The sequence below is a fragment of the Stigmatopora argus genome, chromosome 12, assembly GCF_051989625.1.
Source record: "Stigmatopora argus isolate UIUO_Sarg chromosome 12, RoL_Sarg_1.0, whole genome shotgun sequence".
Lineage (NCBI taxonomy): Eukaryota > Metazoa > Chordata > Actinopteri > Syngnathiformes > Syngnathidae > Stigmatopora > Stigmatopora argus.
In genome coordinates this window covers 3,025,186-3,051,890 of record NC_135398.1, presented here as the reverse complement: position 1 = coordinate 3,051,890, position 26,705 = coordinate 3,025,186, and the positions used below count along the sequence as shown (strand labels likewise).

The 26,705-nt window shown below is 43.1% G+C and overlaps 1 protein-coding gene across 2 annotated transcripts in view; it reads left to right on the top strand.

Annotated features, from left to right (window-relative positions):
- The window catches only part of skila (SKI-like proto-oncogene a), a 32,621-nt gene that overhangs the window by 1,498 nt on the left and 4,418 nt on the right, over positions 1-26,705 (top strand). Inside the window, exons 2-5 of one of the 2 annotated variants that reach the window (XM_077614649.1) lie at positions 943-2,246; positions 19,922-20,026; positions 21,245-21,330; positions 24,155-24,300. In XM_077614649.1, coding sequence (XP_077470775.1) covers positions 1,125-2,246; positions 19,922-20,026; positions 21,245-21,330; positions 24,155-24,300 — 1,459 coding nt within the window. In that variant the 5' untranslated portion in view covers positions 943-1,124. The remainder of the gene's footprint in view (positions 1-942; positions 2,247-19,921; positions 20,027-21,244; positions 21,331-24,154; positions 24,301-26,705) is intronic. The other variant, XM_077614650.1, reaches the window with a different exon arrangement.

Here is a 26,705-nt window from a genome sequence, read left to right as displayed (position 1 = left end):
GTGATTTTGCGAAATGTCATTGTCGCTAACATAATTGGTGCCCGTGTGCATCTGCTGAATAAAATGCGACCCAAAGAAGAGGACCTGAAACTCTTTAGTTTCCATAATATGAACATGGTCTTTTCTACAATCTTGTCTTGTTCACTTGTCAAGAGTCCACCGGAATGCTAATTTAGCTAAGTCGGCTGTGGTGAGCTGTAGCTTCTCCAGAATATTAACAAGATCCAACATGACCACATTTCAGAGTGTACTGTAGTAGTAGTAGTAGTAGTAGTCTCACCTAAGATCCACATTTCAGAGTCTACTGTAGTTGTAGTAGTTGTAGTAGTAGTAGTAATAGTAGTACTAACAGTAGTAGTAATAGTAGTAGTAGTAATAGTAGTAGTAGTAGTAGTAGTAGTAGTAGTAGTAGTAGTACTAGTAGTACTAGTAATAGTAGTAATAGTAGTAGTAGTCGTAGTCTCACCTAAGATCCACATTTCAGAGTCTACTGTAGTAAAAGTAGTAGTATTAGAAGTAGTAGTAGTAGTAGTCGTAGTCTCCACCTAAGATCCACATTTCAGAGTCTACAGTAGTAGTAGTAGTCGTGTGTTTGTTTATGATGTGGTGGCAAGACTCCATGTTTGGCGATGTGGCACTTCTCTTGTTTTGCTTTGCAAATGAGTTAAGTGCTCAGCTTTTTGACGTCTGGCCGTCAAGGACACTTTGAGACAACTTAAATGCATTTCCGATTAGGATTTTTCGACAAATAGTTCAAACATGCAGTTCACTTCATGATTTTTTTTCTAGTAGAACAGTCCAAGCCCTGAAGGTTTCTGGATTTGAATAATAGTAACCGAGATTTTCTCTTTTTCCGATATGCCTCTATAACTCGTGAGCTGTATTTTACGGCGCCCCCGTTAATGAATTTTTCTTTCGCTGCCTGTTTTTTGGAATCGGCAGGAAGCCCACGGCAACTTGGCAAAAATCTCCACCATGCAGTCGCCCGTCTCCCGGCGGATCAGCTCGCTTTGAAAAGAGCCGAAAAGAGCCCACGGGATTTTTGGCCAGCCAGGACTCCTTCCCCAAAAAGCCCAGGAGGACGCCAGAGACGAGAAGGCCGCCGAGAGCTCGCTCCGTCCGACATGGCCGGCACGCAGACCGGCTTGAAGAGCCCCTTCAAAGGCCTGAGCTCCTTCAAGGGCGGCGCCAAGCGCCCGTACCGCGAGCACCCTGAGGCGGCGCCCATCAAGAAGCGAGTGATGGCGGAAATCAAGCTCAAGCGCCGTGGCCTGGAGTCCTTCCACAAGGCGGCCAAGGTCAAGCGCGAGCAGGCCCAGGACGAAGCCCAGATCCGGGCCGAGGCCGAGCTCCTGGCGGCCAAGGCGCTGGACCTGAGCCCGGGACTCAAGCACACGCTAGCCCAGTTCACGCTAAGTAGCCAGAGCTCTCTGGGCGGACCGGCCGCCTTCTCGGCGCGGGGCAACGGCGTCGGCGGTCACGAGGGCGGCGCCCCCCCGCCGCCTTCCCCTCCCGCCCCGGGGGGCGGCCCCCTGCTGGTGCCCTGCGACAGCTCCACCGAGCTGACCCACTCGCCGCTGGAGGGCGAGTCCATCTCCTGCTTCGTGGTGGGCGGCGAGAAGCGACTGTGCCTGCCCCAGGTGCTGAACTCGGTGCTGCGCGACTTCTCGCTACAGCAGATCAACACGGTGTGCGACGAGCTCTACGTGTACTGCTCGCGCTGCGACGGCGAGCAGCTCCACATCCTCAAGGTGCTGGGCATCCTGCCCTTCAACGCGCCCTCCTGCGGCCTCATCACGCTGACCGACGCGCAGCGCCTCTGCAACGCGTTGCTGCGTCCTGGACAGGCGCCGCCCGCCGAGCTAGGCGGGGCCCGCTCGCCCGGGGGCCGGGGACCCGGGGCCGGACTCAAGGAGGGCCGGGCTGGGGCCGCCTTCCGGGTGGAGCACCAGTGCCTGGGCAAGTGCCAGGGTCTGTTCCTGCCCCGCCTGTATTCGCAGCCCGAGGCGCCATGCGTCCAGTGCGTGGAGTGCCGCCTGCTGTTCTCGCCGCAGAAGTTCGTCATGCACTCGCACAAGTCGCCCGACAAGAGGACCTGCCACTGGGGCTTCGACTCGGCCAAGTGGCCCTGTTACCTGCAGCTGGCCAGGAAGTACCAGGGCTCGCCCGACGAGGCCGAGCTCCGACGCCTGCTGGACCAGGTCAAAGACAAGTTTCGCTACCGGATCCAGAGGACGCCAGACCAGGTCAGTTTGCGTGACGCGTTATTGACGTTTGCTCTTTGAGTGAAAAAGTGCTGTTTTGAAAAATGGTGTGTAACAAATTGGCATCCTTTTTTTTTTTTTAAATGGAAGACATTTCAAATGTGTTGCTCCACCTGTGTGGAGTTTGCATGTTCCGTGGGTTTTCTCCGGGTACTCCGATTTCCTCCCACATTCCAAAGATATGCATGGTAGGCTGATTGGACACTCTAAATTGCCCCAAAGTATGAGTGTGAGTGGTTGTTTGTCTCCTTGAGCCCCGCGATTGGCCGCCTCTGGCCCGAAGTCAGCAGGGATAGGCTCCAGCACCCCCGCAACACTAGTGAGGATAAAGCGGTTCAGAAAATGAGAGAATTTCCAATCCACGAGGATTTTTGTGTTGTTGTTGTTGTTTTTTTAAATCAGTTTCAGTTGCATAGACTTAAATCAATTGTTTTTGTTTCTCTTAAAACATTTTTATAGTAGTCATCTGTTCACATAAACCAGGGGTGTCAAACCCAGTTTGGTTGGCGGGCCACATTCATGGTGACCAGATCTCATGTGGGCCGGACCATTTTAGATATTTAGATTTTTTTTAATAAATGGATTAAAAGCCTTGAATATTCAGTTTTTTATAGATCTAAAACAAATGTTTATTTTAGCTTTTTTTATATATATATTTTTAGATTTTACAAAATAATTTTTGAACTAAAAACACAGAAAAAATGGATTAAAAAATGACAATTATTGATTTAAAAAGGGGAAAATCAGCAAATTGAATATACATCTATACTCTTTATTTTAATTTGATCCTAAAACAGAAAGTCGGCACTCATGATTTACTTTCCCGGGCCACACAAAATGATGCGGCGGGCCAGATTTGGCCCCCGGGCCGCCACTTTGACACATGTGACATAAACACTCTATTTCATTTCATCCAAATATCAGAATTCATTGGAGAAAAAAAATGTTGAAATGCCAGGCGTATTTTGGTTTAGTTTTTTTTCCAACCGGCTAACAAACATGGCTGATCAGGTGGACTAGACTAGACACCGTCACACCCCGTGTGTTTTCTTAAGCCACTGTTGACCTACTCACCGGGTGTGTGTGTGTGTGTGTTTGCGAGAGAAGTCTTGGACAGGTGGTCTCTTCAGACAGATGATGTCGAGCCATGTGGCCACAGCTGAAGGGGAAGTGCATCATTTGTCCCCCGCTCGGGTCGCACGGGGGTCACCGATAACGTTGCTGAACAAAAGGCCAATACACCAAGCTCGCTAGACCGTAGACCACCACTGAATCGACTGTCGAAACGTAGATACAATCGTTGTGTATGTATAATCCAGTACCTTTTCAATATAAAACCAACTTTAAAATAGGCCGCTCGTTGAAAGTCCGCCTTATAGTGCGGCAAATACGCTCCCCATAAGTGAATTGCACCTGTACGGCAACCATTTTTAGATTAAAATGTTTAACTTTTTTTTGAAAGAAAACAGCTAAACCGCGTAGGGTTGTAAAGATTTACTGTAGTACGAGCTCGCGCCTAACTACGTCTTTATTTTTCTCCACGGAGAAGAAAGACGACCTGTCTGCTTCCAGCGTGATTAATGTTCCGTGCATTTTTTTTTTTTTTGTTGGTCTCGCCGCTCCATTCGTCATCTTCTCCCCGACCGATAAAGGTCAACAGCCGTTCGAGATGATCCGACGCAAACCTCTTCTCCGGGGTGTCGTGCACGGGAAACTATGTTGTCTTGTCATCTCCCTGTGGAGTGTTTTTTTGGGGGGGTTTGTTTGTAGGTTTTTTAATTCAGTGTTAAACGCCATTTTAGCATTTTGATGAGTGGGCTAGGACTTGGAAACATTGAGCTAATCAAGTTTTGGTTTTGCTAAGGTCTGACTAAAATGACTGGTCTTGTCCGGTCTGGCAAAATCTGGTTTTTGGAGGATTTGGATTGAAACCTTATGGGTCTTTTGGAGTCTGAATGAGCATTTTGGACCATTTTCATTGGTCTTTTGGAGTCAGGAAATCAGAGAAATCAGATTTTTGTGAGACTTTGGAAACTTCCTGTAAATTTTGGATCGCTTCCTAATGTTTTGGGGGATTTCCGGGCGACTTCCTGATGAATTTTGGCCATTTCCAGGTCACTTCCTGTTAGTTTTGGGCCATTCTAGGCTTCTTTATCAACTCATTAGCCGCCATGGAGTGGGCGAAAGTATGAATATGACCGCAGATTTTTTTTAAAAGGAGCAATAGTGCGCAACAGAACTCACAAAATTCTAGTTTTGCAGCCCCCCGTGTCCCAAAAAATATATATTTAAGCATTTAATTCTTTATGAAGTCTTCCCCCAGAGTGTATGTATGTATATATGTGCTTTTATATATATATGTATATGTGTATGTGTATGTGTATGTGTATGTGTATGTGTATGTGTATGTGTATGTGTATGTGTATGTGTATGTGTATGTGTATGTGTATGTGTATGTGTATGTGTATGTGTATGTGTATGTGTATGTGTATGTGTATGTGTATGTGTATGTGTATGTGTATGTGTATGTGTATGTGTATGTGTGTGTGTGTGTGTGTATATATATATATGTGCATATACACGTATGTGTATATGTACATGTATGTGTGTGTATATGTACATATTATATGTATGTATATATTTCAGCAACACGCTTATTTATTTATATATTTATTCATGTATTTATTTATTAACTTACTTATGACCTATCTATTTATGTCTAAAATGTCTTTTTCTGTGTCTGTATTCTCACCCTCTTGCTACTGTGACAACGAAATTTCCCGAATACGGGATAAATGAAGTTATCCAATCCAATCCAAAGAGCTGAGGCGGCACTGGCGTAAAAGAACGAAGCGCTCGCTGGCGCCCGCATGCGTTTTCCCGAACAGGAAGTGTGGTAGACGTCCGCGTCTCTAAAACCGAACATCCTCCGCCGCCTCCGTGGCGGTGGCGCTGGCGGTGACGGTGACTCATAGTTTCCACAAGCCAGTGGATGTTAGTGTTAAGCCAGGCGGCTTAATGGCAACACACTTTTTCACAGTGGCTTTTTTTGGGGTGGGGTGGGGTGGGGGGTGTTGGCTTTGGCATGTTGTTGTAACCCGTTTCCCTTTGGCCCCAATTCACACACCGCGGCTTTTTTACGATTAAGCGGCAGAGACTCAGACGGTCAGGGGGTATTTTGGGGGTTTTCTGGAACTTTGTGACTTTTCTCCGCCCGGCGACTGGCGTATCCTGTTCGGGGTGTTTGCTTTAAGAAAGTGTACTTCAAACCCGTGCGCTACAAACAGCACTCTGTGCCCCGCAGCGTTGCCAGTGTAAACACAGACAGACACACACACGCACACACTAATATACCAAGAATCTCCCTTGTTTCAACTCATTGACTGCCATTGAGGGTGAGAGTTCATTCGCTGCCATCCTTCCAGTTCAAATGGATTGGACGTCTGCCAGTGATACTCATTGAATTCACAGCAGAATTAACTAACCAACTAACTAACTAAACCAAGGGTGTCAGACTCGGGTTGGTTCGCGGGCCGCTTTAACGTCAACTTGATTTCACGTGGGCCGGACCATTTTAGATATAATATTTAGATTTTCTTTATATAAATGGATTAAAAGCCCAGAATATTCAGTTTTTTTTATAGATCTAAAACAATGTTTATTTTAGCTTTTTTCAAATATATTTTTAGATTTTACAAAATGATTTTTGAACTAAAAACACAGAAAAAATGGATTAAAAAATTACAATTATTGATTTAAAAGGGGGAAAATCAGGAAATTGAATATACATCTATACTCTTCATTTTAATTTGATCCTAAAATTATGATTAATATTAAATAAAAGGAAAACAATTCTGAAAGTGCTACAGTGCATAAATAAACTCATTTTTTTGCAAGAAAATCCGCACAGAAAGCAGTAATGGATTCATTTTACATTTGCGACATGTTTTCAGGTGTTAAATAGGTTTATAAAATTTAACATTTTATAAAATATTTTTTATAAAATTTCACATTTATTAAAAAATGTTTTTTGATAGATATCTGCAGAAGGAAAATTATGATTAATATTAAATAAAAGGAATAAAAAAAATCTGAAAGTGCTACAGTGCATAAATAAACTCATTTTTTTGCAAGAAAATCCACACAGAAAGCAGAAATAAATTCATTTTACATTAGCGTCATATTTTCAGGACAGAAAATCGCAATCCCTCATTATTTCGGCCCAAAAATTAAATAGTATAAAAGCACTATTTCAAAGATAAATCTAAAATCACCCCGAACAGATTTTTCTAACAAGAACAAAAAGCCCAGCCCTCATTCCCACAATGCAACTCCTTGAACATTTCAGAATTTTCTCCCACAAAATGTCTGCCATCTTGTCTGGCAAGCTTTGTTTTGAACCACAGACGCCCTGACCCCATATTTTTCGACATCACCGCGGCGCCGCTTCGCGTCCGTGCATGCATGCATGCGTGCGTGTCACCACTCTGGCTCAGTCGAATGTCAGACGAAGAGAACAGCCCCCTCTGTTGTCTGACCCCGTTCCCCCCAAACCCCGCCCTCCTCCCCGGCGGTCAACCCGCGTCTGCGGCACAGACGGCCGACAGCTGCATCTCTCGCCTTGCCGTTTGGAAGTCGCTGACTTCATTGCTGCAGTGACGCAGCTGCGATCACTGGCTAGCTAGCTAGCTAGCCGACTAGCTGTCTGCCTATTGGCGGCTCTCGCTCGGCGTCATCCGCCTAATTGGATTGAAGCCCTCGTGCTAATCATTCTTCTGCTTCCCCCCGGCTCTATTTCTGCGTTTTGACGTCCTCGCTCCGACGTTTCAGCTGTCGCCCACGCGGGTCAATTCCGCGTAAGACCCCCCCCCACACCCCCACCGACCGACACTTGTGCTCTCTTGATGACCACGGGCTACTCGCTAACAAAATTCATGTTTGAGAACGCCTCGTGAATAAGAATTCCATATTGTTGGGAAGAAAAGCTATTTTATTAGGAAAAAAAACAACAACAAACCCTGTAACTCAGTAGTATCAAACATAAATAACCCAAACATACGGCCGGGGGGCCGGAAGTGGTCCGCTAGCTGCTCCGATCTGGCCGGATGACAAAGGGTGTCCTGCCTGACTTTTTAGCTCATTCGTACTGCACATACAAAATTAAATGATTAAAGTATTTTTTCAACATGGCCGCTGCAAAAGTAGACTTTTGTGAGTCCTGTGATGTAACAGTGTGTTTTTAAACCCGCTAAAGCCCTGTTTTGGTTGCCGTGTCTGGGTTAACTAGGACAGCTAGCTTAAAAAAAATAGCCAATTGGCCATCATTTGTCTTTGGCTTAAGCACCCTTCAGGTAAATGTTAGGATCAAAACACAGAATAGGCTACTTAACGGCTGCTCTACTTCCTCCTACGTGCTTAATCCACTTTGCTCACCGCGACTTGGTTGGATTGAAAAAAAAAAATAGAGGCAGCAATTTCCGACACAACGTCTACGAATCCATTTTCTGATAAAAACAACAGCATTTCTTGGAAAAAAAATGCCAGCCGCCCGAGTCATCAAACCAAACTGAACCGACCAATCCTTGTGATGTCACTCGGTAACATTAAAGCACCCCCCCAGCGCGATAAAAATCCTCTCGTTATGATTGGACAATTGTAGGAAAAAAAACGCAACCGCGATGACCCAGGGTGGCCCGGGGGCGCCGTTTTCGTTTGCAGGGACACTTGTATTTTTCGGAGAAAACGCCCACGTGTGCAAACAAGTCAATAGTGGTAGACACATTTCCAGTGTAGACCCCACCCCCCCCCCCCCCCCCCCAACCCAACCCCGACCTCCGCCAGTCCCTGGGTTTCAATCGGCCGACGCTAACAAAATAAGCATTAAAAGAATCCGATAAGTGGACCGTTACGCTCGCTTGTGTGTCTGGGGAGGGGGAGGGGTAAACCGAGTCCGCTATTGCGTAAGCGCTCCATGTTCAGACAAACCAACCCCCCCACCCCCGCTGATCCAGTTAACCTTCTTCAAAATGGTCCACAGTCCAGACTGCCACTTGCGGTTTAACCGGCCAAGCGAGACGAACATGGGCTTGGATTTTCCTCTCTTGGAAATGAGCCCTCCAACCACCAATCACAGGTGGGGAGGACGTTCGGCGTTTGTCTAGCCCTCATCGAGCGCAAGGGTGTCCAACTCGGTTGGGTCGGCGGGCTACGTTCATGCTAACGAGAGCTCATGTGGGCCGGAGCAGTTTGATTTTGGCCTATAAAGTTCACTTACTGGACGCCATTGAGGGCGCTAGACGTCCAATCTATTGTGACTGGGAAGGGCGGATGGATGAATGTTCACGGGCGTCAATGGCATTGAAAGATTAGCACCTAATTTAAGTGAATTGGACATCGATCATTGTCAATAGTTTGGGTTTTTTGGGCACTTACATTTTAGGGTCACTTCTTGTGAATTTTAGATGATTTCCTATTGACTTTGACAGACTTTTTGTGGGTCTGGGGGCATTTTTAAGCTCTATTAACCCATTGGCTGCCATTGAAGGTCCTGTTGGGGGCAAAAATGAACACATTTGATTAAAATGCAGTTGGTTACACCACTAAAAAACTTTAATTCTGCATGTACAGTATGAATGAGCTGCGACGTCAATTAGAAGCCCCCCCTAGCGGGCCACTTCCGGCCCCCCGGCCCTATGTTTGGCACACCCGGTGTACGTAGTTAGTTCATGTCCTTTTCCAAAGTCCAATTATCCATTTATCCTGAATACACAGCAGCTTCTTTGATGGTGCAGTCTGCGTAGGAGTGCCAAGCACAACAAGCCGGCCCTGTGTTTGCTCGCTCTTGTAAAAGGGGGGCCCCTGCGATGTGGGGGGCGGGGGGGGTTTTGACCCCGGGGGACGGGGGCGCCGGGTATGTCGCCATCAGGTCAACGGCGCAACTGTTCCGTGGCCGTCAGTCTTTGCACAGTCAAAATATTAGGACGTAAAATTGGTCGTGTTGATTTAATACAGTATATCGAATATCGCGGTTAATGTAGACCACGTGTGTCAAAGTGGCGGCCCGGGGGCCAAATCTGGGCCGCCGCATCATTTTGTGTGGCCCAGGAAAGTAGATCATGAGTGCTGAATTTCTGTTTTAGGATCAAATTAAAATGAAGAGAATAGATGTATATTACATTTCCTGATTTTCCCCATTTTAAATTAATAATTTCAATTTTTATCCATTTTTTTCTTTTGGTGTTAGGTCAAAAAGCATTTTGTAAAATCTAAAAATAAATGTATATAAATATTTTCGTTTTTCCACTAGAATATATATACGACTCGTACGGTGTTTGCAAGGTTTTTTGGGGGTTTGTAAGGGGAATCATAATCATTTATAAGGGCAGTTATCGGCAGAGGTTGACAGGTATGTAAAGGTGTGGCGCTTTTGTGCAGCGGTAGGAGGCGGAGCCACGCGGAAGCGCCACTCTATTTACAGGATGTAGATGAGCCAGTGTGACTCCCACGGGGAAATGAAGCAACAAGACTTATGTTTGCGTGTGCGCCAGGCCCCGCCCCCGTCCCGTCCCTCCCCAGCCCAGACGGATGAGTCCCCTGAGCGGCGCCACACTGCAGGTGGCATAAAAACGTCAAGGTCTTTAAATCATTGGCCGCCACGGACGGCGAGAGACGTTCAATCTGCAGATGGCCTAGATTCGATCACCCGGTCGCAAAGCGGGCCAACTCACGTCATTCTATAGGGTAAAAAAAAATGTATGTAGTTGTTTTTTGGTAGTAACTGATTGGCTGCCATTGACGGTAATAGACGTCCAATTCATCACAGACTATTTTTGATATAGGTTTATTTTTGAAACGCGGATTTTTTTGAAACGCAGATCTTTTTTGAAAGCAGATATTTAAACGTAACTCGTTCTCAAAACTTATTTGGAGCTGCCCAACTCATTAGCGAAAAAATGTTCGCTAATTTACGTGTACTATGGCTTTAATGTTGGATAACTTTAAATTGCTTAATTAATTTAATTTTAATACATTTTCAAGATATCAGATCGGGACTGTTATCAGCAGATCCACAAATTTGGGTGACTCGCGTTTAAAAAAAATGTGCAAAAAAATCGTGCAAAAAATCGTGCAAAAAAAACTGCAAAAAAACGTGCAAAAAAACAGTGCCAAAAATGTGCAAAAAGTGCAAAAAATGTGCAAATAAAAAACGTGCAAAAAAACGTTTAATAAAATGCTAAAAAAAATGTGCAAAGAATGTGCCAAAAAAAAATGTGCAAAAAAACCCAAAACACATTATTTCATCAATATAAAATAAAAAACGTGATAATTGACAGCCAAATGAAACACAAGTTAGAACGCATTTGACTACTTCCTCCTCTCTGCGGCGGCCATTTTAAAGAACCCTCCCCCATCCAAATGCCGAATTCGTAACATGGGACGTTTTCCATCCGTCAGGGCCGTCCAATCTTTTGGGATGAATCACTTCCCCGTCCGTCCCGAACACTTCGTCATTGGCCGGTAGGAAGGACGCGAGGCCAGACCAGACGCTGACCTCAGCGTGATAAGGACATGACACACACACACACACACACACATACTCACTCACACACACACACACTCATTCACAAAGATAAGCAGCCGGCCGAGTAGACACACCCCGCAGCAACACACCCCAAAAAAACCTTAAGCAAGCCTGACAAAAAAGATGAGCTTTGACTTCCTGTCACTTTGCGGTCTCGTCTTCCACTGACGGACGGACAGACGGGACCTAGTTTGGTGGTTTTCCACCTCTGGTTTTTCTGCCCAGGTGCTTCTGAGTCACCTTTTGATGAAATCCCAGCAAGTGACTCACACTGAGTGGGTCCAATCTTGGTTACCAGTGGGCCGCGTTCCAATAGTTTTATCTTTTGTTTTGACTTGGCTTCCCTCAACACAGGCACATTGACAGGAAGTGACATTTCATGTTGGATTCTCCCCATTTTTATGGCAGATTTAGTCTCAGAAAATGTCTTTTTTCAGTCAATTCTTCTCAAATGAAGCAACTTTATTTGACCAGGAATTCATTCAAATTTAATTTTTAGAGTTAAAATTCATTTTTCTTTAAAATGACTTTGGATTTCTTTTCACGAAAAAATGCTGACTCATTCTGACCGGGTTTGATTCATTTCTGAAAATTCTAGTTTGAAGTATTTTTATTTATTTTAACTTTCACTCATGAAATTGAACTTATTTACATTTCATAACTTTACTAAAATGTCAAACAAGTCAAGCCCAAAATGTAGTCGTCGAACAAAGAAAGCTCAATTCATCACTTGGCACCATATTTTTATTCATCAAAAGCAAATATTTAAACATATTTTCTTCTCAAACCAAACCTTGTTGTGTCATTAATTCCAAAAAAATAGTTTTTACCCTCTTATGGCTTTAATGTTGCATATTTCTGTTCAAATTGGAAATTAGCTTGCACTTTTTTTTGACGTAATTACTGCAATATTGTGACTTAATTCCGATTCAGCACGTTCATTGATTTAAAAAAAAAAAAAATATATATATATATATATATATATATATATATATATATATATATATATATATATAAATATATATATATATATATATATATATATATATATATATATATATATATATATATATATATAAATATAAATATTCTGTGATTTAAGGAGCTCCCTCTGCTCTTTTTAGAAGCTGAAAAAAAATGTTTTTGCGCCACCGAAACTCTGCCCGTGTGCGTGTGACGGGGATGCTCGAGGGGTGCCGGGTGGTCCGCGCTGAGGCAGGGGGTGGGGGGTGACGGAGGCTAGCCATGCAAAAGTGGCCACGCAAAGAGAGAAGCAGTGGAGGCTTCAAACAAGCCCCGCCATGTAATATGGATGAGTCTGCTCTGCACTTTCTCTCTTTTTTCCTCTATTTTTAACTGAAATACATTTAAGTTCCCCTCAGATCAGCTCCCATTTTTTTCAACGCCATTCAAAAAAGGTCGTCTCAAAATGCGCAAAATCCAAATTAAAGTCAAAAAGAAAATCCAGGTCACTCTGTAAACTTTATTTTGAAGGAATTTCCGGGCTGATTCCTGTTTGTTGCTGGTGTTCTGTTGATTTTTTGGGGGCATTTCCAGGCGACTTCCTGTTGGTTTTGGGCTATTTTAGGCTTCTTTATGAGCTCATTGTTTGCCATTGTATACTGTTTAAAAAAAAAAGGAAAATAAGAATTTGTCGGAATGTCGTTTGGCTAGTAGCGCTACGATTATACATGCGTGTAAAAAATAAATAAAAGAATATTTGGTGTTTGCCGCAGGAATGACAAACATTAGCGTCCGGTGCATCTGCAGTCTAGACGCGCATCATTTCCAGTACACGTTGCCGTCATTATCGTAATTATTGTTAATGGCGTAATTCACACGAGTCAAAGTGGCGGCCCGGGGGCCAAATCTGGCCCGCCGCATCATTTTGTGTGGCCCGAGAAAGTAAATCATGAGTGCCGACTTTCTGTTTTAGGATCAAATTAAAATGAAGAGTATAGATGTATATTAAATTTCCTAATTTTCTCCCTTTTAAATCAATAATTGTCATTTTTTAATTTATATTTTTGTCTTTTTAGTTAAAAATCATTTTGTAAAATCTAAAAATATATTTTTTTAAAAAGCTAAAAAACATTGTTTTAGATCTATAAAAAACTGATTATTCAGGGCTTTTAATCCAGTTCTTTTAATCCATTTATAAAAAAATAAATAATAATAATAATATATCTAAAATGGTCCGGCCCACGTTAAATCAAGTTGACGCTAACGCGGCCCGCGAACCAACCCGAGTGTGACACCCCTGGCCTACTCAAAAGATTTGAAGAATGTAGCTTAGCAGCAGCGCTACGGTATTTTTTTCATATTTTTTTTCATCTTGTACAACCGGTTTGAAGTTTTCAAACGGTACACACATGACAGCACGCGTCGACGCAGCTCGCGGATCGTTTGCCAGAGAAAAGAAGCCTCTCGCGTGTGTGCCGCCAGACAGGAAGTGTGTTTCGACAGCGCGCCGCCGTCTGACACGGCCCGACAGACTGCGGCAGGATGTGGTGGAAGCAGACAGGGCGTGACCACGTCTCTGCGGGCGACTCTTCCAGCAAGAGCGCACCCAAATAAAGCCCGACTTCCTCCTTCTGAGAAGAAGCTTTCAAAAAAAAATAAAAAAAACAATTATAACATTGTCTGCCAAATCCCAAGCGCATGATTGGGCCCAAAGGGCGAGAAGGGAGACCCGGCATGGCGTTGTTACCACTTTCTCCGAGTAATTTGAAATGTACCGTATTTTCACGACTATACGGCGCATCGTATTTTTAGCCGCAGTGTCAGTAACGAGTGCTATTTCTGTATTTTACACACACAAAGGACGCACCGTTTTTAAAGACGCAGACAGGCATGGCAAAACATACACCAGCTTAAACATACGGACACACACTAAAGCACATTTTTAAAAAGGCAATGGAAGCAAAACTGAGTTGGATTGTACTTTATTTAGCCAGTTTACAACTTACTCACGTCATCATCACCCACAAATCCATCAAAGTCCTCATTTTCTGATTTTATGGTGATAACAATTTTAGTATTGGTCCATATATAAAGCGCACTGGATTATAAGGCGCCCTGTCTATTTTGGAGAAAATTTCAGACTTATGTGCGCCTTATAGTCGTGAAAATACGGTACTCGTTTAAAACGTGGCTATTTTAGGGGTCTGGTGTTTTCTAAAATCAGGATTCTGGAAATTTTTCATCCGCCCTGAACTAATCATGACTAGCATGAACTAGCAATTAGCTAGCGACAAAACATTGCTTAGCCTTGCGTATCATAAGTAGATTCATTCATTCATTTTATGAAGCGCTTAATCCTCACAAGGCTCGTGGGGGTGCTGGAGCCCATCCCAGCTGACCTCAGGCCAGAGGCGGGGCACACGGGGAGACAAACGACCAATCACGCGTAGCTAGAGGCAGTTTCGAGTGTTTAAACAGCATACCGTGCATGTTTTTGGAATGTGGGAGGAAACCGGAGTACCCAGAGAAAACCCACGCAAGAAAAATGACGATAAAAATGTTTGTTTTGAATCAAAATGCCTTTTCAGGCATGGGTTCTTGTGACTTTTTTCAAAAAAAATACATCTACTAGTGGTTAGTGCATCAGCCTCACAGCTCAGGGGTCCTGGGTTCGAATCCAGGTCGGTCCACCCGTGTTGCATGGAGAACATGCAAACTCCACACGGGTGGACCAACCTGGATTCGAACCCAGGACCCCGGAGCTGTGAGGCCGATGCACAATTTTTTATTTTATTTTTTTTATTTCAAAAACTAACATTTTTACGTGGTTTTTCTTTGTTTTTGGTTGCAATTTCCAAAGGACCTTCAAAGCTAATCACCCGGTAGACAAATCCGATACAATTTACTGCGATGTCCCTGAGATGAAAGTTCAAAGCAAAGACCCTGTTCCCTATTTATCACTCCTCCGATAAGATATTCGGAGTACTTGTCTTCCCCTTTTCCTTTTTCCCCGCGTACACACCAACATCGCCGACTTCCAAGACGACACGTGCGAGACCCTCCACACCCACACGCCCACCGCGCCATAAAGAGCTTTATCTAAACAGCTACTTAATCATTGTTTGAGCGCCACAATTAAAGTGTGTCGTTGCGACCGCTCGTTGGCACCATTCATTTTATGATTGACCGACATGGCGTTGCTCTTTGTACACCCGCACTTTTTTGCGTCTGTTATGTTTTCAGTGTATTTTGCAGTGTACAAAAATGAAGGTCAATATGATCTCATTTTTTTAATGCTTTTTAAATTTCCTTTTTTTCAAGAGTATTCTTGCAAAGATTAAAAAAAAACATTTTGATTTGAGCTAACATGCATCAACAATAAAATACTGTACGTATGTTTCTTCTTGTTTCGGTTGTCGTATCGTCGTCGTTTATTAGCCGCCTCCGCGCTAAACGAAGGTCTTTCTGCTCCAATAACGTCGTCCGCTGCCGAGGCGTCACGTGCTAACGGTCTGGGGAATATGCCCGGGCTGCGGAAATGGGTCACCCCTAGCGTTCACATGGCCCAGTCTGTCTAGGGCAGTATGTTTTCTTTCATCCGCTGGCTCTCGCTGTTACGTCGTGGGTTCAGACGTGGGCCCCGGGCGTCGGATCTGGCCCACTGGGAGGTTTTTCCGCTTGGTAGCTCACTCATACTGTACGTACAGTGCATTTATTTTATTTTTTTGACATGGGCGCCGCCAAATCTCGTCTCATTTGCAGGTATACTTCCTGTTTTTTGTCAATACATTGGATGCCTCGTCCGATAGGCGCTAGCATGACACTAGGCTAGTGTATGTTATGCTATCCGCTAGCGTACCTATGTTATGCTAGCCGCTAGCATACATATGTTATGCTAGCCGCTAGCATACCTATGTTATGCTAGCTGCTAGCATACCTATGTTATGCTAGACGCTAGCATGCCTATGTTATGCTAGCCGCTAGCATGCCTATGTTATGCTAGCAGCTGGCGTGCCTATGTTATGCTAGCCGCTAGCGTGCCTATGTTATGCTAGCCGCTAGCATGCCTATGTTATGCTAGCCGACAGCGTATGTTATACTAGCCGCCGGCATGCATATGTTATGCTAACTGAGTTTGACACCCTTGTGTTACATAGTGTGTGTTTGTGTGTGAGTGTGTTTGTGTGTGTGTGTTTGTCTGTGTGTGTGTGTGTGTATGTAGTAGCAGGCAGGCAGACTCCCGGTGATTAGCAACAAACGGGGCAGAGTTCAGATGAGCGAGTGTGTGGAATGCTAATCCACATTGTCACAAGGCGAGGTTCGGCCTCACAGTGGGATGGAGTGTGTGTGTACGAGAATAATGCGCCGGGAGGGGTGGGGGGTGCCGTATTGCGGCTCCCCGCATGTGTGAGAGCAGCTCACATAAGAGCGCTTCATTACCACAGATTAGGACAACATGGTGTTTGTTAATATAAAAAAAAACAGGGCGGGTGAAAGAAAGAGCCATGTGCGACCCGGCTGGCGCGAGACGCTCGCGTTGAGGTGCGCCAACACGCTCATTAAGCCGGGCCGGCACAGACCTCGGGGAATAATGAGTAGTGCCGTGTGTGTGTGTGTGTGTGTGTGGTAGACAGAACAAGTGGGTGGCGGCTGGAATCACACCTACAGCCATGAGACAATATTATATTTCAAAAAATCAGGGCAAAACTGGGCCAATATATTTATTTGAGGACACTGAGGGGTTCACGATTGGCAGTTTAGTAACCGTTTGATAACGAGATGCTTTGAGCCCAAACATGGCCACTTTGGGGTTTTCTCTTTCCCTGCTGTTTTTCTTTTTTGGGGAGGGGGGGGGGGGGGACTCAAGTTAGATCAGTACATTTGAAATGATCATCATTATGGTTATTAGAAATGTATAAGAAACGACTTTGAGGATGTTTAAAGCTCTTCCGTGTGCTCTTGCGTGATTGACTTACATCATTTAGCGAAAAGATGTTCTTGCACCAGTTTTGTTCAGTGAATAAGTCAGTTGGGCCTATTATAGCATGCAAACAGATGTGATTGGCTAAGACAGCTTTCAATTTGTGTCAAAGTGGCGGCCCGGGGGCCAAATCTGGCCCGCCGCATCATTTTGTGTGGCCCGGGAAAGTAAATCATGAGTGCCGACTTTCTGTTTTAGGATCAAATTAAAATGAAGAGTATAGATGTATATTACATCTCCTGATTTACCCCCTTTTAAATCAATAATTGTCATTTTCTAATCCATTTTTTTCTGTGTTTTTAGTTGAAAAATCATTTTGGAAAATCTAAAAATATATAAAAAAGCTCAAATAAACATTGTTTTAGATCTATAAAAAACTAAATAATCAGGGCTTTTAATCCAGTTCTTTTAATCCATTTATTTAAAAAAATCTAAATATTATATACCTAAAATGGTCTGGCCCACATGAAATCAAGTTGACGTTAAAGCGGCCCGCGAACCAACCCGAGTCTGACACCCCTGACTTAATCCATCGTTAAAAAGTAATACTGATTGAAATTGATTCCCAACAACCTATTGATAACCCTCCCACACCTCTCTTATTTATTTCATTACCTGCCAATAAACCTCCCATCCATTTGAACCGAACCACGCAGAGTTGGACCCCCGCGCTTTTCGTCGCCTACCCACACACTCGGTGTAAGACGCACCACTGCAGTGGCTTTCCCGTGGCTTTTCCGTCAGTATCTGGACAAGCCACCCTCTCCTCCCCTCCCCCTTTTTTCTCTCCAGTCTACCACTGCAGTAACTTAGAAAAAATCCAGCCAATCCAAAAGCGGTGTAAACAGACGAGCCCCTTTCAGTTTAGCAACATACACACACACACACACCCACACACACACACACACACCTGTCTGTGCTTATGCCTCCGGGCTGTTACATGTGCAAACACACGCTCATTCATGTGAGTCTATGTAAACATGCGGCGACCCGCTCGTTAGCAAGACATGATCAAATACGGCCGGGAGACTCTTTGATTTCATACACAAATGTTGGCCATTATGAACCATAAGCAAAAAAAATGGTCACAAAATAGGACCATTCTTATCACGCACGACGGAATATGATTTTTTTTTTTGACGAAATGTCCATCTCTTCCCACTTGGGATGCTTTTAATCCTCCCCGCTAATGACCAAAGTATGAAATAATAAAGGAGCTATTGAGAACGCGTAATCCCCGGACCGTTTGCATAATCTGCTAAACAAAGACGGATTATCCACCCCACGTGTCAGGTGGCTGGTTTACCTGCTTGTCACACTCATTTAGGGATTTTGTTCTGAGCTAATAGCGACAACCAGTGGGAGTCTGGCTATGAAATGGATTGGACGTCTATTGCCGTCAATGGCACCATTCCGCTCCTCTGAAATTGCCGATTTCCGATCACGCCATCGTATCCGGGCCATCCCTCGCTGAGCGTGCCCTGGTTTTGCCGCCGCGCCTCGCATTTACCAAGTGCGTACACACACACATACACACACACACACACCGGCCGGTTCCAAAACAGATATCATGAATCATAAAGATCCAGGAGCACCCGTAGACATCTCTATAGTATATAATATATAATCTAGAGCAGCAAAGAGACTCCCAGCTGCGTGGTAGCCCACCTCGCGATGAATCACCCGCACGCCAGCGCGTAATGGCAGCCCACTCGGCTTTGCTCCTCTTTTATTCATGGAGCTTCCTCGGCAGGCCTCCGTCACCCCCGCTAGGCGCGCCACGCTTTTTCGTGGCGTTGTTTTGCATCTCCTCGGACGCCATTTGTACTCCCGTCCTCAATTTCAAAAGGTGTTCGTTTTGATCAATGTCATATTTTTGCAACATATTTTTGATACCCCAAGCGTGTTAACGATGGAAAAATAGTGCATTTAAAAGTTTTTTTAATTGGGGTTAATAGGGTTTTTAGTGATTTTTGGGGGGGGGGAAATCATTTGTGTATGTATTTTTTGTGTTCTGTATTTTTTATAGGTCTAAAACAATGTTTATTTTAGCTTTTTTTTATATTTTTAGATTTTACAAAATGATTTTTGAACTAAAAACACAGAAAAAAAAGGATTAAAAAATGACAATTATTGATTTAAAAGGGGTAAAATCAGGAAATATCATATACATCGATACTCTTCATTTTAATTTGATCCTAAAACAGAAAGTCGGCACTCATGATTTATTGTCCCCGGCCACACAAAATGATACGGCGGGCCAGATTTGGCCCCCGGGCCGCCAGTTTGACACGTGGTCTAATGTGATTAAGTGATTGTGAATTTTCTTGACTTTTATGCGCTCGTTTTTACGCAGTTTGTCTGACTAGTCTAAATATATATATATATATATATATATATATATATATATATATATATATACATATATATATATATACATATATATATATATATACATATATATATATATATACATATATATATATATATACATATATATATACATATATATATATATACATATACATATATATATATATACATATGTATGTATATACATATATATACATATGTATATATGTATGTATATACATATATATACATATGTATGTGTGTATATATATATGAATGTGTGTGTATATATATATATATACATACATATATATATATATGAATGTATATATATATATGTATTTTTTGCAATGTACCGCTGGATTATTTTTTATTTGTGTTAAATTGAGCTCATTTTCTTGACTTTCATATTTCATTTTCCTTATGTTCTGCTATTTGTTTCACCAACGTAATTATAGATGTATCATATATTTTTTACATGATACAAGGGATATCATGTAAAAAAATATATGATACAAAAATAATTATAAATTTTATGACTTGTAGCCATGAACCTTTTCACTACCATTAACAGATAAATGGAATGGACGTTTATCCCAGCCAGCGAGTCAATACATAAAAACAAAATCCTTCTTCTAAAAATGACTTGACAGGCCACCTGTACTTTTTTATTTCCTGTCTCCCCCAACATCCAAATCAAATCTCGACTCCTTTTTTTTTTTTAGTCCGTTTTTCCGTTTCAATTTGACCCGACCTTGACGCGTCCTTCCTCTCTTCCAGAAGGCGACCACGGGGGACGAGGACCCGGAAAAGCAGGCCGGCAAACCCTCGGCGGACCTCTGCTCCCCCGGCGGCAAGTTGGCCGAAGCCGAGCCCACCGGGAAGGTCAGTCCGCGCTTTGCGATCTCCCATCCATCAACTCGGCTTGCTCCGGCGCCCTGGCGTACACGCGGGTCAGCTCACTGTATCGACTACCACACACGTAAACTAGTCATTTTGTGTAACTTGTCAGGAAGCAAACACATAAAATAACACAGCTGCAGACATTCTTCTAAGCTCTTTATTATGATTTACCGTATTTTCTGGCATATTAGCCGCCTCCGTGTATAAGCCGCACCCTTAAAATGGCCTTAAAACCGTTGAATTTGACAATTTCCCTCGTATAAGCCGCCCCCTCATTCACAATTGTCACCTCCATATTCGTGGTTTTAATAGGGAGTACAAATGTTTTACTTTGAAGGGAAACTCTTAAGGAAAATCATCGCACGTGCTATTTCTGAGATTCCGTATACATTCATTGCTGGATTGCACATTCCGAAAGGGCGGAGACAAATTCAAAAAGGAAGTCAGGTGACCAGTACAACCAGGAAGTGTTCGTAACAGTCTAGTTTTTAATCCCTAGGTAAGATGGCAGCGAACAATGGCAGGCACAAATATGTGAATTTGTTCACGTTTTATGCAAAATACGGTTTATTTTTTTCTTGAATTTCATACATAAACGTCAAACTAATTTTTTTGACGCGTTTTATCTACTTATCTTTTCTCTATTTTGAAATAAATGTCCATATCGGCCGCACTCAGTCTCTTTCTCCAAAAGGGTCCCACCTAGTGGACTTCCTGTGTTTTGGGCTCCAGTTTTTTTAACTAGGTCTACAATGTCTTCTGTGTCTTGTGTCTGTCTTGCTACTGCAACCAAGAAATTTCCCAAATACGGGATGAAATAAAGTTCTAATCTAATCTAATTGTTTTGCGTTATGGCGTTTCGTGCATGTCAATTCTAATTTGTGCGCATATAAGCCGTACCCTCGATTCAGTCATCATTTTTTGAGCGACAAATACGGTGTATATGCCAGAAAATACGGTTTGTCTCTGTTTTTTTCCAACATATTCACAACACAGACACATACAGATGCCTGTCGTTCTGCAGGTGATTTCTCATCCACAGCCACCGACGTCATATATTAGCGCTATTAGATTAGCATCCCGACAGCGGCGCCCGTTTCCCGCTTCTGGTCTCCACCCGACGCTGGCGTGCGTCTAACGAGCTTTTCTATTGGTTCCCCCCCATTCCAAATGACACACCGTTTTCCTTTTGGTCCGCAGGCCAAGACGTCGCCGACCTTATTGTACAATCATCTTTTCCCGGACATCAAAGAGGAGCCGGGGCACCCCGTGCTGGCCCACCCCAGGTACTACAGCCTCCCATGAACACCTGAATGGCACACATTTCATATGCGGTCCCCGAGAATGGCGTTTGATGTCGTACTTGGGCGTGTAGGGGAAAAAAATAGCTTTTGATCTGCTCTTTGATAACTGAAGCGCAACTCCAAATCAAAACTGCTTTTCATACAGTCGGAAAAATGTGTTTTCAAATGAATTTGACACCCAGACTAGCATAAAGATTAACTTTATAGGGCTATATTGATCATTATTTTTTTTAAACTGCATTGGCTCATCACCCAAAAAACAAAAAAAGACCCTAAAAGGGGCTGACAGGTTAAAAAAAATATGCTTGGGTAGCATAAAAGCTCCCAAATTGCCCAAAAATTAGGGAAAATGTCCCAAAATTGCCATAATTACTTCCGCTAAACACTTTGACGTTTGCACACGCTTGATAGTTTACAGTTCAAGTGGAAATTATACTTGTATTTGGCATCATAATATTCATTATACTTGTATGATGACAATAAACGCATTCAATTTAATTCAATTCACAGATTTAAAAAAACAATCCCAATTTGTGATGATGCTGTCGTGTTTGTGGGTATAATTGATGTTACAAAATAAGTGGGTGTCATTATATTCTATTTAAACATTTTCCCAATAAGCAATTTCAACTGTATTTCACGTGAAGGTCATTTATTATAATTGTTTTCTATCAATTTAACATTGATCGGGCTCGATATCAATCATATTTTGACGTGCGCGTTCATCAACCGTTCAAGTCAAAACGTCTAAGACCTGTGTCAAAGTGGCGGCCCGGGGGCCAAATCTGGCCCGCTGCATCATTTTTTGTGGCCCGGGAAAGTAAATCATGAGCGCCAACTTTCTGTTTTAGGATTAAATTAAAATGAAGAGTATAGATGTATAATACATTTCCTGATTTTCCCTCTTTTAAATCAATAATTGTAATTTGTAATCATTTTTTCTGTGTTTTTAGTTCAAAAATCACTTTGTAAAATCTAAAAATATATTAGAAAAAACTAAAATAAACATTGTTTTAGATCTATAAAAACGGAATATTCAGGGCTTTTAATCCAGTTTTTTTAATCCATTTAAAAAAATATATCTAAAATGGTCCGGCCCACATGAAATCGAGTTGACGTTAACGCGGCCCGCGAACCAACCCGAGTCTGACACCCCTGGTCTAAGACGTCAATCCCCGTCAATGGCAGCCAATAAGTGAACAACCTGACATTTCCTTGCCCTTCTCCCCTATTCCCACTGAAGCAGAAATCCACCCAGATTGAACACCCCCCCCCCCCCCCCCCCCCCCCCCAAAAAAAACGCCTGACCTTGCGGCGCCCCGGCCCGCGCGTGACCCACGCGATTCGCCGACCGCGCGGCAACCCGCTGACATCTCGCCGTCGCCCGGATTAGCACATTTACCTCTCGCCCCGCCAGAGTCAGATGACGGTCACACACGCACGGTCGCCCACTCCCCTCAAACTCAAACCAAACCGGCCAGCGCCAGTTTTCAGGCACGCCGTTGAGGCCATAGCCAAAGTAGCTAACATTGCTAACGCGCCGCTGTACATCCGGACCACTTAGCGCACATGTGTCAAAGTGGTGGCCCGGGGGCCAAATCTGGCCCGCCGCATCATTTTGTGCGGCCCGGGAAAGTAAATCATGAGTGCCGACTTTCTGTTTTAGGATCAAATTCAAATGAAGAGTATAGATGTATATTACATTTCCTGATTTTCCCCCTTTTAAATCAATAATTGTCATTTTTTAATCATTTTTTTCTGTGTTTTTAGTTCTAAAATTATTTTGTAAAATCTAAAAATATATTTAAAAAAGCTAAAATAAACATTGTTTTAGATCTATAAAAACAGCATATTCAGGTTTTTTAATCCAATTCTTTTAATCCATTTATAAAAATATATATCTAAATATTATATCTAAAATAGTCCGGCCCAGGTGAAATCAAGTTGATGTTAAAGCAGTTTCTGTTTTAGGATCAAATTAAAATGAAGATTATAGATGTATATTAAATTTCCTGATTTTCCCCCTTTTAAATCAATTGTCATTTTTTAAATCATTTTTTTCTGTGTTTTTCGTTCAAAAATCATTTTGTAAAATCTAAAAATATACTTTAAAAAAAAGCTAAAATAAACATTGTTTTAGATCTATAAAAAACGGCATATTCAGGGCTTTTAATCCAATTCTTTTAATCCATTTATTTAAAAAAAATCTAAATATTATATCTAAAATGGTCCGGCCCCCATGAAATCGAGTTGACATTAACGCGGCCCGCGAACCAACCCGAGTCTGACACCCCTGACTTAGCGTCACGTTCCATTTCTATTAGCGACGCACTTGTCAACTAGCCGGCGTGCATTATTCAATCCAGCCTGTTTTTTTAACCTACTTTCTACTGTCTGGAGGGGGGGGGGGGGGGGGGGGGGGTCTTTGATGTTTATGATAGTGAACGGGGGCAGGGTCTCCACTAGCAAAGAAGCAGATAGCGCCACCTGGACATTTGCGATAAGCCCAAGGTCTGTTTAGGCGGAGTCCGTGTAAACAGGAGATAAGCTCGAGCTCCATATTCAGCGACGCCGTGTTTTTTTACGCGTGGCGTAAATTCGGGTGTTTATTTCATATCCTCCTCGTAAAGTCCATCACTCATGAGATTTTTTTAAGAGACGGCGACAGGTGACTTTGCTCGCCGTCAGCGACGTGCAAACTCAAAAAAATCAATTATGAACAAACGGATTTAATGAAATGAATTATACACGGTTTTTGTGTGGGTGTTTTCATCTGTTTATTTATTATTTTTTCTTTCTTTCATAGCTACTACCTGTACCCGTACGATAAGATGGTGGCGCCGAACGTGTCGCTGCGCAGGGAGGCGGAGATGAGCCCCGAGATGCTGGGCGCGCTGCTCAAGCACCACTACGGCCGCGGGGTGCCGCAGCACCACGACGAGCCTCCCATGGGTTAGTAGCTACTCGTGATGAATAAGCGTCACGCTAAATTGCTTTTAAGGTCACGCTTCTGCTTTCCGTAAATATGATTTTATTTGATGTAAACAGCGCCGCGTTTCATGAAACGTAAACCCGTCGGCGCTAAATCTTTGCAATAAATGACACTCTTTATTCTCATAATTAGAATTTAAAGGGAAATTATACCCGGGCAAAAACAGCTGGCTGCGTTTGTTTGAGAGTGCCTTGCTCAAGGGCATCGGAACATTGGACTTGCGACCCAAAATATGAACTGCAATTTTTTTTAAGGTTAAATATTTTCTTTTAAAGAAAGTGGAACAATTACATTACATTTTATACTTTTCATATTTTCAAATTTTCATAGAAAAACACCCCTTTTTGTGTACAGTTAGCGTCTGATTACTAACCACTAGAATCACAAATTGTTTTTTTAAGATAGTTTTTGTGTATTTAGAATTAAATAAGACTTTGTAGAGGGAATTTAGAAACTATAAATAGATTGATATATTGTCACACACCTAGATGTGTTTTTGATTTTAGAAGTTAATGTTAAATTCTAATAAGTCACTGTTAACCCTTTAAATCACTAACTGCAATAGACGTCCAATCCATTTTAACTCCATCCAATCGAAAGAACGTGTAACAATTACATGACATTTTATACTTTTTTTTTAAGCAGTCTGAAATTTTCATAGAAAAACACCCCTTTTTATGTACAGTTAGGGTCTGTTTACTAACCACTAGAATCACAAATTGTTTTTTAAGATAGTTTTGGTGTATTTAGAATTAAACAGAAGACTTTTGTAGAGGAAGTTTAGAAACTATGTATCGCAATAGATCATATTGATATATTGTCACACCCCTAGATGTGTCTTTGATTTTAGAGCTTAATATTTAATTCTAGTAAGTCACTGTTAACCCTTTAAATCACTGTCGGCGATAGACGTCCAATCCATTTTTGAATTGGATTGGACGTCTAACATGCCTTCATTTTCTGAACAGCTTATCCTCACAAGGTTCGCGGGGGTGCCGGATCCTATCCCAGCTAACTCCGGGCACCAGCCAATCACAGGGCACAAGGAGACAAAGGACAATCAATCATAGCTAGGATCACTTTAGCGTATAATCAGCCTACCATGCACATTTTTGGGAACGTGGGAGGAAACCGGAGCACCCGGAGAAAACCCACGCAAGCCCGGGGAGAACATACAAACTCCGCAAAGTGAGGACCGACCTGGGATCGAACCCGGAAATGTTAGTCCGACACGCCAATGAGCCAACGATGACATTTCAATGCACGAACGGAACTAGCTTGCGCTCGTACGTACGTAAATAAGCGACACACATACGCGAGTTGTTAACATTCCCGCGACGTGAGCGGGAGAGACAAGCACGCTTATGGGGGTGACGTACTCGCCCGCAGCCACGCGCATAATCATGTGCTGACCTTCACTTGAAGACTGGGGGGGCGGCGTAAGGGGGGCTTACTATTGGTGCCACTGACCTCCTTTCCCACATTCGGGCTGCGCGCGGCGCTAGCAAACGGCGGAATGTGGACACGCTGCGGCGTTCCAGCCCGCCTATCGGCGACCATTTCTCCCCGCGTCTTTTTTTTTCTTTTTTTTTTTTCTTTTTCCTCGTCTCCGCCGCCCACGCAGACTGCCGTCACTTTCTCCTCCTCCCGGCCCGCGGATGCTAAAATGGCCACTTTGCACCAAAATGGTCGACTCCCCGCGTCTTTTCAGACGTAGCGTGGACGGGACGCGCCGTTTGGTTATGTTACGTGGCGTGGGATTAAAGAGGACGGTAAATATGGCGCGGTATGTGACGGTTATTTTTCAAGTAGGGCCTGTGTATTGTTGGGTTGTTGGCTGCCATTGATGGTGATAGACGTCCAATTGGTTTGAACTCGTGCATTTTTTTTGTCCATGGGGAGTATTGTAGGAATGATTCATTCATTTTCGGTATTGCTTATCCTCACATGGGTCACATGGGCTGTTGGACACCCTGATTTGGTCACCAGCCAATCACAGGCCACGCTGAGATGAATAATAATTCACCCTCACACCTAGGGACAAATTAGAGTGTTTAACCACGCATGTTTTGGGGGATGGGGGGGGACCGGAGTACCAGGAGAAAATTCACTCAGCCAGCAAATTCCACACCGGAAGGTTGGAACCTTCTGGGATTGAACCCTCGATCTCAGAACTGCGAGGCGGATGTGCCAACCACTTCAACACCGAACCATTTTCTAGGAATGAATTCCTCCCCATTTGTAGCATTATTATTTTGCACTTTTAGTACTTAATGATAAAGTAAAATTTTTACATTAAGATTTTTTTTTATTCCATACCGGAAGGTCGGAACCCTCTGGGATTGAACCCTCGATCTCCGAACTG